The sequence below is a fragment of the Pelobates fuscus genome, chromosome 6, assembly GCF_036172605.1.
Source record: "Pelobates fuscus isolate aPelFus1 chromosome 6, aPelFus1.pri, whole genome shotgun sequence".
In the NCBI taxonomy this organism is placed as follows: domain Eukaryota; kingdom Metazoa; phylum Chordata; class Amphibia; order Anura; family Pelobatidae; genus Pelobates; species Pelobates fuscus.
In genome coordinates this window covers 59,781,811-59,794,719 of record NC_086322.1, presented here as the reverse complement: position 1 = coordinate 59,794,719, position 12,909 = coordinate 59,781,811, and the positions used below count along the sequence as shown (strand labels likewise).

Below are 12,909 nucleotides of genomic sequence, written 5' to 3'. Positions count from 1 at the left end.
CTTTTTGCCCCCCCTCCCCAACCTTTCTCTTTTTGCCTCCCCTCCCCAACCTTTCTCTTTTTGCCCCCCCTCCCCAACCTTTCTCTTTTTGCCCCCCCTCCCCAACCTTTCTCTTTTTGCCTCCCCTCCCCAACCTTTCTCTTTTTGCCCCCCCTCCCCAACCTTTCTCTTTTTGCCTCCCCTCCCCAACCTTTCTCTTTTTGCCCCCCCCTCCCCAACCTTTCTCTTTTTGCCCCCCTCCCCAACCTTTCTCTTTTTGCCCCCCTCCCCTCCCTTTCTCTTTTTGCCCCCCTCCCCTCCCTTTCTCTTTTTGCCCACCCCTCCCCTCCCTTTCTCTGATGCTCATGGGTGTGGGCCCCTTTTGGCTAATTGGCGGGTTTACACGATGCTATGTCTGAAAAGCCAAAATTCACGTCCAAATTTTAAACAATAGCGAATGTCCAAAGTAAAGTGGGCATGCGTGGGAATTTCACTGCGCTATCTAGTGTGGTCAGATGATGTGTGCCACAGGACTTTCATCTGCCCACACTAAGATGGTGGCCACAAGACCTAGGTCCTGGCATGGAATCTCAAGGTAAAAAATGGTGAAATGGGGGCCTTAAGGGCATTTGAGGGTGACTATATAGTGGAGTTGGGGGGAAGGTGGGTTAAACCAAAAATGGGTGTGGCCACGACATTGCTGCTTTAAGATCACCTTTAAATATGGGATTCAGTTCCGCAATATGACAATATCATGTTAAGCCCAACACCACAGTACCCCAATATCAGTGGGCCCTACCCGGAAGCGGAACTAATGTAGAGAGGGCCCTGGCGCGAGCACATTTTTTGGGCCCCCCTCTAGTAAGTGCATTAGTAGTTCAATGACCTACCTCAGGTTCCCTTTGGAATATTACAACACGACCTCCTTTGTCTCCGGTTGCCAGCAGTTCTCCAGTGTGGTTAAACTCAACTGTAGAAATGATATCAGCTGAAAGATAGAAAGAAAATAGAAAATCATTTCAAGGCGTAGTTCAGAAAAGCCAAGCTTATAGTGCTGAAAAAAAAAAAGAATTTTGGTACCATTGTTTCCCTATAGAGGGTTACTCCAAGCACCATGACCACTTATGTGATTTGGAACCCTGCACATACAGAGTTTAACCCATTTTTCAGCAATTGTAACTCCACCTCTGGCAGCATCATTGGGGCATCATTACCCAGCCTCAAACTATGCATAGAAATGCACTAATTGGCTGACACTCTCACACGACAAATGGCCAACAGGATTAACTTCTGGCTTATGCAGCTCTGTACATGCAGGATGCTGTCACTGGATAGAAAGCAAAATGGCTTGCCCCATTACTGGGAAATGAGTCCAGGGCACTTCTACATTGGGCTGCAGTGGTTACAATGCTTGGAATAACCTTTCAACAGAATGCACAATTATGAAGTACATTAGCCTGCTCGATCAAAGCTTTTTGTAATGGAGAGATTTGCAAAGTAGCTTACGATAATGTTCATTACATTAGGTCGGGCAAAGTGCATCAAGAAGGAAAAAAATAAAAATTGAAAAATGTACATTTTGCTTTGAAAAAAAATGCTGAGATACGATCACTGCTCGACTAATGGAGAGGCTGATGAAATATTCACGTAATTGATAGAAGAATAACACATTCATTCCCAGTCAACAATAAGGACAATAATAATGCCCAGAGATTCCTAGCATCATAGCCATAGTGGTTATGGTAGTGTTGAGTAACTATTTGAAGCATTTTTTTATATGTTTGCATGGCAGTCAATGTAAAGAAGAACTTGTAAAGGGTCATCCTGAGCACCTGCAAAAGATTTCAGGGAGGTGGCATCACCAGCTACAGCAACACCCCCCCAACACACACACACAGCAACCAGACATGTATGAACACATTGACACAAAGATACACACACCGACACATACACACACACTCAGATATATAGATACAGACATTGAAACACAAACTCAGATACACACACTGCCACATACACTCCCCCATCTCTTAGCCCATCTGACCCTAATATACATCTCTCTCCCACAGTCTGATTTTTAAACATACCCAGTCCAGCATAGAACTCAGAGCTCCATCAGCTGTTCCATGGCCATTTGAAACAGGTAGCCTTTAGAAAGACAATGCTTAATTCCTCATTTATAGATAGTCTCCCACACAACTTTCAATCTCTTGAAATGACAGGTGCAAACACGGATCAGCACACCCTTCCAAGCTCTTAACCCTATAGAACACATACCCTCTCTCCCTACAAATAGATATATCACACAACAATACTATATACTTTTTATTTAATTTTTGTTTTTCGCAATTTCTGTTTCATTTTCAACTACACACCTCATACCACTAACATGAATCCAAATATAACCATACTGATATTTTTAATAACCCTTTTTTCAATCCAATTTTGTTCACACCACTACCAGCATAAGCACACACCTCAAACTGGAACACAAATTATCATACACCATGGCCTGCTCTGCTCCTGTAACTTATCTGCTGAGTGCTGGTGGAGAGTTCTAAAAAATAGCCCTCCTACCCCCACCTCACAAAATTATAAAGTATCCCATTCACTATATGCCCAAACAAAAATGATGTCCAAATTCCTATTCCTTATGTTACTTGCCCTTGCAAATGATGTGGAGTCTAACCCTGGTCCCCCAGCTAATCCTAGTCCTAATCTCCCCACTAAAAAAGGCCTCTCTTTTGTGCACTGCAACATCCGTAGTTTACTCCCTAAACTGGGTGCACTGCAAGCATTGTGTTCCCATTACAAACCAAAAATCATTGTGCTCTCAGAATCTTGGTTAACAACTAAAATACCAGACACCGCCATTGCAATACAGGGGTATTCATGTTTTAGAAATGACAGAGCAAAGAGAGGAGGAGGCATTGTTATTTATGTTGACAATTCCATAAAGTTTACCCCTTTACAAAGTCCTCCGGCCACCTTTGATTTCCTTTCTGGCACAATTGAGATCCCGTGCAGTAAATCAATCATCGTTGCAGGAATCTACCGTCCACCTAGCTCCCCTGTGCATTCCCTTTCTGACATAGCCCATCTCCTTAGTGAAACCATAGCTCAAAACCCAAAAAGTGAACTGTTGGTCTTTGGATATTTTAGTATTGATTGGCTGAATCCTAAAAATAATAGTTCTTGCACGCTGTTTAAGACTTTGCAGCTAACGCAATTAATCTCCTCCCCAACTCGCATAAACATTAAAAGCCTTAACCATACCCTGCTAGATTGGATTCTCTCCACTTCTCCTGATAGAATCCAGGAGGCCGGTGTTCTCCCAAACACTTTCAGTGATCACTGTTTAGTGTACTGTATGCGCAAAATAAAGGCTTTTAAATCCTCTCCCAAGGTTAAAATAACTAGGTCCTTCAAAAAATGTCATCTTGAATCCTTTCTAAAGGACATCAAGAACCTCTCATGGCACAGATTAAACATTATCCCAGATCTAGACTGTGCTGTCGAATTCTTTCAGTCTGAACTCCTATAAATTTGGAATTTGCATGCTGCATAAGGTGAGGGTAAAAGGAGCACATATGAACTGGATCACAGCTGACCTCATCCAAATGTACCAGTTTCAGGATTCTTTGTGGTCAAAGTTTAAGTGTACTGGCTCTATGAATGATCACTGTGCATATAGACAATGGCGAAATATATGCACAAAACAAACAAAATTGGCCAAGGATTTCTATGAAAATCTGAACAATAACATCTCAAACCCTAGAAACTTTTGGAAAGTCATAAATAAACTACAAACTCCCCCAATCCACTCCCAACCCTCCACCGTCAAAGTGGATAACCAAACCCTGTAACTTCCCTTAGATGTAGCAAATGCCTTTAACAATTATTTTGTCAGATGCTCTACTGCCCTGATTGCCAAGCTAATAAATGGCACGCATCCTGAAACTACAAATGTGGATCAGGTCTCACTAAATTTGCAAAGTCCCAATATAGACAAGTTCATTTTAGACCTGTACCTGTTAGTGTCATTGAAAAACATCTTAATAATCTAAAAATGAAAAACCAGTCCGGACCTGACCAAATCCCAGCAATGCTGTTGAAGCTCAGTGCGCCGGCAATTGCTAAACCCGTCGCAACTCTAATTAACGAATTCCTGGTGTCTGGATACATACCCAAACTTTGGAAGACTGCGAGAGTAGTGCCTATCCATAAAAGTGGTGACACTACTTTGGTTTCTAACTATCGCCCTATATCATTGCTCCCGGTATTGTCAAAAATCTTAGAAAAATGTGTCCATAAGCAACTATGTGAGTATTACCAACAATCAAACTATCTGACCCCTGATCAATCGGGCTTTCGCCAGAATCACTCCACTACAACTGCCCTCTTAAAAGTTTGCAATGACATCCAAACTGGCATGGAACAAGGAGACCTAACTGGAGCTATTTTACTTGATTTTGCTAAGGCATTTGACACAGTAGACCACGACATTCTACTGCACAAACTCAAAAACTCAGGTATTGGTGATCATTCACTAAACTGGTTTCGATCGTATGTATCAGATCGCTCGCAATAAGTGTCCATTTCTGACAGCGACTCCCTCCCTCTCCCAGTCACGTGTGGTGTTCCCCAAGGTTCCATTCTCGGCCCCTACTATTTACACTATTTATAAATGATCTGCCTAATGTCTGCAAATCCTCAAATGTACACATGTACGCAGATGACACGGTAATCTATGCGAGCAATTCCGATCTACCGCAGCTTGAGGCTGTGCTCCAAGACCAGTTTACAGAGGTAGAAAAGTGGATCGCAAAAAACAAACTCTTCCTGAACACTGACAAAACTGTCACAATGATCTTTGGAACAGTACCTAAATTACACAAATTACACAATTCCCACCTATCCATCAAAACAATTTCAAATGGCACACTGACCGCAGTCCACTCTTTCAAATACTTGGGTATGATGTTAGACCCCAATCTATCTTTTGGCCTGCACACAGAAAAGCTTGCATCTAAACTTCATCCAAAACTAGGTGCCCTGTACAGAAACAAATCCTGCCTAAGCCCTACAGTAAATGAAAAGATTGTACAGCAAATACTGATGCCAATCATTGATTATGGGGATGTAGTATATGCATCTGCATCGCAATCACACATTAATAAACTCAACATTAATATAACTCGTTCTGCCGATTTGTGCTACAATGTAATTACAGGACCCACCATTGTGACATGCTAAAAGAACTAAACTGGCTGTCGCTGGAATCCAGACGCACCCTTCATCTTTCCAGCCTTGTGTTTAAGAGCTTTTCTGGGAAACTCCCACCCTACCTGAACACAATGCTTTCCCCAGCTGTTCCCACCTCCTATAACCTCCGATCCAGTACCAACACTTTACTTAGTCTACCTCAATACAAAAAGAAAGCAGCCCGATCCTCCTTCTCCTACAGAGCACCGCAATTGTGGAACGACCTCCCGCACAATTTAAAATCTTCCCTAAGCTTAAAGTCCTTTAAGCGATCCCTCTCTACATACCTCAAAACAGAATGCACCTGTCATGGTTGATTATATATTTCCTACCTGTTCTATGTTAAATTTTGTATATATTGTATATTAATATTGTTTTTGTATTTTATTGTACACTAACTGTAACAATGTAATGATTTGTGGACCCAGGACATACTTGAAAATGAGAGAAATCTCAATGTATCTTTCCTGGTAAAATATTTTATAAATAAATAATAAAATAAATAATACACTCAGATATATACACTTACACACTCAGATACACACACTGACACATACACTCAGATATACACACTTAGATATACACATTTACACACTTAGATACACATACTGCAACATACACTTAGATATACACACTTACACACTCAGATACATACACTGACAAACACACACTGACACACAAACTTGCACATTCACTCAGATATACACACCAGCACATACACACACACACACACTCAGATACACACTGACACATAGATACACACACTACCACACAGTCAGATACACACACTGACATACAGAAACACATTGACACAAACACACACACACACACTCAGATACACACACTGATATAGTGACATACACACACACATACATGTCATACTTATTTACTATACTATAGATTTGAAGACACCCTCCTGTTTGCTTACCTTTGTGTCCAGGAGGGGGGCTTGCTTGGTGTTCTGGTCCTGGATGAGGCTGATGCAACAGCAGCTCACTCCAGTCTCTCTTCTGCCCCATGCTGCTGTGTGCTCCAGCCTCCCACTGCCATTTCTCCCAGGCGGCTCTCTGTGAAGCAGGGAGGAAGTGACATGCTGTCACTTCCTCCCTGACAGCTATCACAGAGGCCTGGTTGGCTCTCAGAGGACATCGCCACCCGACTGGGCCCCTGTTTAGGGAGCATTAGAAGGGGGTGGGGGCAAATCATATACAATATAATGGAAATCACACACACACTATATGTTAGATGATCTGTGATTTCCAGGACATTGTGCAAGATTTGCGGGTGTTAGGGAGTCGCATTCAGAATGCATAAGACTCTCGGAAGCTCCAGGAGACTTGGGATGTCTGAGATAGACAGTGTAACCAGGTTAATTTATAAAAGTGCCAAATTCTGTTTAAATCTGGACTTTTTGTAAAATGGAAAAAATAGGACACACTCTTCACACATAAAACATTTCAGAATGCTAAAACTCTTTAGGGCTCTAAAGTGTCCCTTTAAAAGCTAATGCACAAGATATCAATGTTCATCAGATATTAAATTAAAATGTAAAAGTTTCATCCAAATTTTAATGCTTTTTTTTTTTCTCCCTTCCTCTCTCTTTTTTTATAACTAACAAAATACATAGCAGCTGGTAACATAATGGGTGCTGTTAACTACACCAAAGCAAAAAAGAACCGGTTCATGCTAATTAGAGACAATACGCAGCTTGTTGGCTCTTCGTAGATTTCAATTATCGTTCTCTGCAGGAAGAAACTTTGAAACATCTGCACAGCTAGTCTCTGCTGGGATGTCATCTCGCATTTTCTGTGTTAAACAAAGACTGAAAACCAGCCATAAAAGCCAGTCACATAAAAAGATGTAAACATACAAAGATATTTAAAGTGTTGCAATTCTCAACATCTATACATAGGATCGGTCTTTGTACAGACATAAGTTGAAATTTTCATGTCCCACTACGGCCTCCTTTTTTTTTGTGGGGAACTTTAAGTACCATAACTGCTACGGCTTATTGTACCTGTTATGGTGCAAGGAGTCTCAACATAACAACAAAATAAGCTTTATTGGTTATGATGTCAGGCTCAATATGCTAATGTCATGTAGCTAAAAACCACAAACAGTGAACTCTTTCTTTATTACAGGTTAAGAGTTACAGATAGCAAATGCATTGAGGTGATAGGTATGCACTGCAGGAGCACTCAGGCACGCGTTGAAAATCCTGTTTTTCACCACTAATGCAGGACAAGCATCATTTACCATGAGCTCACGATTGTCAGGATCGGGACAGGGATCCAACACGCAGAGTACAAAGAGTGGAAAGGTACGTATACCGGGCCTTAGAATGGCCGGACTAACGTACCGAGAGTAAAGAATAGTCAGAGACAAGCCGAGGTCGAGGGAACGAGAAGACAGATAAGCGAGAGACAAGCCGGGTCAAGGGATAACAGAGAAACAGGGTAGTACAACGAGCCGAGTCAAAACCAAAAGAGCAAACTAGAATACCAGAGCACTGAGTGACTAGACAAGCTAGAACCACGACAGGGCAATGAGCTGAAGTAAGGAGTAAGCTTAAATACCCTGGCTCTGGATGGAAATCACGCCTCTGACAAGTACCGATTGGATATCGGACACTTGAGTGACAGATTGCTCGTGCTAGCGTCATGACGTCACGTATTGAGCGTCCTGCTAGAAAAGGACGTGGATTCCTCGCGGCCGGTGTTTAAGTGACTGGATGAACCGCGAGGAACGGAGGAAACAGCTCGCCTGGACGGATATACCACCAAGTCTCTACCTCCCTTAGAGGTAGAGGCCTCAGGTACCCTGACAGTACCCCCCCTCTCAGATACGCCCACCGGGCGGAATGAACCGGGGCGAGATGGGAAGCGGAGGTGAAATGCTCTGCGAAGGCGAGAAGCATGGACGTCCTCCTGAGGTACCCAACTCCTCTCCTCAGGACCATATCCCCTCCAGTTGACCAGATATTGCAATTTTCCCCTTGAAATTCTCTGTCACCAATGTCATACCTGCTTTCAGTACCGGTCAATTTTTTAGAGAAAAATCCACATGGATGTAATGGTTTATCAACACCCAACCTTTGAGATAGAACAGCACCTAAACCAGTCTCTGATGCGTCTACCTCGAGCAAAAAAGGCAGAGAAGTGTCAGGGTGAACTAAAATTGGAGCGGAAGCGAAAAGCTCCTTGAGAGTCTTGAACGCAAGGAGAGCTTCAGTAGTCCAATTCTTAGTGTCAGCCCCCTGTTTGGTCATGTTAGTGATAGGTGCAATAATGGAAGAATAGCCCTTAATAAAGCGCCTATAATAATTGGAAAAACCAATAAATCTCTGTATGGCTTTAAGACCTGTGGGTAAAGGCCACTCTAGAATGGATTGGAGCTTATCCGGATCCATCTTAAATCCCTCCCCAGAGATCACATAGCCGAGAAAGGTTACCTGGGTTTGATCAAAGCTACATTTCTCCAACTTGCAGTACAAGCCATGCTGGAGAAGCTTGTGCAAAACCCTCCTGACTTGCTTGTGATGAATCTCAATGTCACTAGAATGAATGAGTATATCATCTAGGTATACAATGACGCACTCTTGCTGAAATTCCCTAAGAACCTCATTAATCAGATCTTGGAATACCGCTGGCGCATTGCATAACCCAAAAGGCATGACAGTATATTCATAGTGGCCATATCGAGTATTGAATGCCGTCATCCACTCATGTCCCTGCTGGATTCTCACCAAGTTATATGCCCCTCTGAGGTCTAACTTGGTGAAAATTGTAGAGCCCTTCAAACGATCGAAGAGTTCGGTGATCAAGGGAATCGGGTAGGCATTTTTAATGGTTATCTTATTCAAGCCTCGATAATCAATACAAGGTCTCAAAGAACCATCCTTCTTTTTAACAAAAAAAAATCCAGCCCCGGCAGGGGAGGAGGACCTCCTGATGAATCCCTTGTCTAAGTTCTCGTGAATATATTCCTCTAGGACTGAGTTCTCCTTTATAGATAATGGGTATACATGACCTCTGGGAGGCATGGTACCAGGGAGTAGGTTAATTTTGCAATCAAAGGACCTGTGTGGGGGTAAGGTATCGGCTTTCTTTTTGTCAAATACTGCCTTTAAATCTAAATACTGAGGCGGAATTTGTGTCTCTGTAGGATTGTCAGAGGTATTCGATGTATTAGTTAATCCAAGAGGTAAGACCTTCCGCAAGCATTTTTCTTGACAATTCTCTCCCCACGAAACTATCTCCCCTGATTCCCAATTAATAATAGGGTTGTGTCTCCTCAGCCAGGAGTACCCCAGGACAATGGGAATAGACGGAGAAGAAATGAGCATTAAGGATATATCCTCTTTATGCAGGATGCCAACAGTCAAGTTAATCGGTATGGTCTCATGGAAAATAACAGGCTCAAGTAACGGTCTACCATCGATGGCCTCGACAGCCAGAGGTGTCTCTTTTAACTGGGATGGAATAGCATGCTTGGCAGCAAAACCCTGATCTATAAAGCTCTCAGCAGCTCCAGAATCGATTAGTGCCTGTCAGGATCGGGACAGGGATCCAACACGCAGAGTACAAAGAGTGGAAAGGTACGTATACCGGGCCTTAGAATGGCCGGACTAACGTACCGAGAGTAAAGAATAGTCAGAGACAAGCCGAGGTCGAGGGAACGAGAAGACAGATAAGCGAGAGACAAGCCGGGTCAAGGGATAACAGAGAAACAGGGTAGTACAACGAGCCGAGTCAAAACCAAAAGAGCAAACTAGAATACCAGAGCACTGAGTGACTAGACAAGCTAGAACCACGACAGGGCAATGAGCTGAAGTAAGGAGTAAGCTTAAATACCCTGGCTCTGGGTGGAAATCACGCCTCTGACAAGTACCGATTGGATATCGGACACTTGAGTGACAGATTGCTCGTGCTAGCGTCATGACGTCACGTATTGAGCGTCCTGCTAGAAAAGGACGTGGATTCCTCGCGGCCGGTGTTTAAGTGACTGGATGAACCGCGAGGAACGGAGGAAACAGCTCGCCTGGACGGATACACCACCAAGTCTCTACCTCCCTTAGAGGTAGAGGCCTCAGGTACCCTGACAGTACCCCCCCTCTCAGATACGCCCACCGGGCGGAATGAACCGGGGCGAGATGGGAAGCGGAGGTGAAATGCTCTGCGAAGGCGAGAAGCATGGACGTCCTCCTGAGGTACCCAACTCCTCTCCTCAGGACCATATCCCCTCCAGTTGACCAGATATTGCAATTTTCCCCTTGAAATTCTGGAGTCAATGATGGAGCTGACCTCGTACTCCTCCCGACCCTCCACCTGAACAGGACGAGGCGAGGGGACCTTAGAGGAGAATTTGTTGCAAATGAGGGGTTTCAACAAGGAGACATGAAAAGAGTTAGGAATGCGTAAGGCAGGTGGCAGAGCAAGGCGATACGCAACCGGATTGATACGAGTGAGAACCCTGTAAGGACCTATGTAGCGAGGAGCAAATTTCATGGACGGAACTTTTAGGCGAATATTCTTAGTACTCAACCATACCCTATCCCCAGGAACAAAAACAGGAGCCGCTCTTCTATGTTTGTCAGCGTGTTTCTTGAACAGCGAGGAACTATGTAATAGAATTTGTCGAGTCTGATCCCATAATTTCTTCAGGTTGGCGACATGATCATCAACCGACGGTATCCCCTGAGAAGAGGAAACCGAAGGAAAAATCGAAGGATGAAAGCCATAGTTCATGAAGAAAGGGCTAGAGCGAGTTGAATCGCAAACAAGGTTATTGTGTGCGAACTCCGCCCAAGGAATCAGACCGACCCAATCGTCCTGGTGTTCGGAAACAAAGCAACGCAGATACTGTTCGATCTTTTGATTAGTACGTTCAGCAGCTCCGTTAGACTGAGGGTGATAGGCAGAGGAAAAGTTCAATTTGATGCCCATTTGAGAACAAAAGGATCTCCAGAAACGTGAGACAAATTGAGAACCTCTATCAGAAACAATCTCTGAAGGAATCCCATGTAGGCGAAAAACTTCTCTCGCAAAAATCTCCGCCAATTCAGGAGAAGTCGGAAGTTTAGGTAATGGCACGAAATGGGCCATCTTAGTAAATCTATCCACCACCGTGAGAATAACAGTCTGTCTTTTGGAAGCAGGCAAATCAACGATAAAGTCTATGGACAAACAGGACCAAGGTTTCTCAGGAATGTCCAAGGGGTGTAATAGGCCACATGGGGATGCATGAGGTAGTTTAGTCTTGGCACAAGTCTCACAAGCTGCGACGAACTCCTCAATATCCTTTCGAAGTGAAGGCCACCAGAAATCCTTGGATATCAGAGAGTATGTCTTGCGAATATCAGGATGACCAGCTATTTTACTTTCATGAAAACATTGTAAGAGCTCCAGTTGAAGTTCAGGAGGAACAAAGTTTCTTCCCTCAGGAGTGTTTCCGGGAGCTAGATGTTGTGACTTCAAGATCTGGTCAAGTAGCGGAGAATGAATTTTGAGACTGGTATTAGCAATAATATTGCATTTGGGTACAATGGAAGACAAAAGTGGTTCAACTGAAGCAGAGGGTTCATATTGGCGAGATAGCGCATCGGCTTTAGAATTCTTTGACCCAGGTCTGTAAGTCAGAACGTAATTGAAATGGGTAAGAAACAACGACCAACGAGCCTGCCTGGAGGACAGACGCTTGGCCTCTCCGATATAGGACAAGTTCTTGTGGTCTGTCAGGATGGTAACAGGATGTAATGTACCTTCCAATAAATGTCTCCATTCTTTCAAAGCCTTGATAACCGCTAGTAATTCTCTGTCACCAATGTCATACCTGCTTTCAGTACCGGTCAATTTTTTAGAGAAAAATCCACATGGATGTAATGGTTTATCAACACCCAACCTTTGAGATAGAACAGCACCTAAACCAGTCTCTGATGCGTCTACCTCGAGCAAAAAAGGCAGAGAAGTGTCAGGGTGAACTAAAATTGGAGCGGAAGCGAAAAGCTCCTTGAGAGTCTTGAACGCAAGGAGAGCTTCAGTAGTCCAATTCTTAGTGTCAGCCCCCTGTTTGGTCATGTTAGTGATAGGTGCAATAATGGAAGAATAGCCCTTAATAAAGCGCCTATAATAATTGGAAAAACCAATAAATCTCTGTATGGCTTTAAGACCTGTGGGTAAAGGCCACTCTAGAATGGATTGGAGCTTATCCGGATCCATCTTAAATCCCTCCCCAGAGATCACATAGCCGAGAAAGGTTACCTGGGTTTGATCAAAGCTACATTTCTCCAACTTGCAGTACAAGCCATGCTGGAGAAGCTTGTGCAAAACCCTCCTGACTTGCTTGTGATGAATCTCAATGTCACTAGAATGAATGAGTATATCATCTAGGTATACAATGACGCACTCTTGCTGAAATTCCCTAAGAACCTCATTAATCAGATCTTGGAATACCGCTGGCGCATTGCATAACCCAAAAGGCATGACAGTATATTCATAGTGGCCATATCGAGTATTGAATGCCGTCATCCACTCATGTCCCTGCTGGATTCTCACCAAGTTATATGCCCCTCTGAGGTCTAACTTGGTGAAAATTGTAGAACCCTTCAAACGATCGAAGAGTTCGGTGATCAAGGGAATCGGGTAGGCATTTTTAATGGTTATCTTA

The 12,909-nt window shown here is 43.5% G+C and overlaps 1 protein-coding gene across 3 annotated transcripts in view; it reads right to left on the bottom strand.

The window, feature by feature from the left end:
* PPP2R2C (protein phosphatase 2 regulatory subunit Bgamma) overlaps nt 1-12,909 on the bottom strand; it is a 128,208-nt gene that overhangs the window by 41,818 nt on the left and 73,481 nt on the right. For all 3 annotated transcript variants that reach the window (XM_063457767.1, XM_063457764.1, XM_063457766.1), the window contains one exon: nt 870-967. In XM_063457767.1, coding sequence (XP_063313837.1) covers nt 870-967 — 98 coding nt within the window. The remainder of the gene's footprint in view (nt 1-869; nt 968-12,909) is intronic.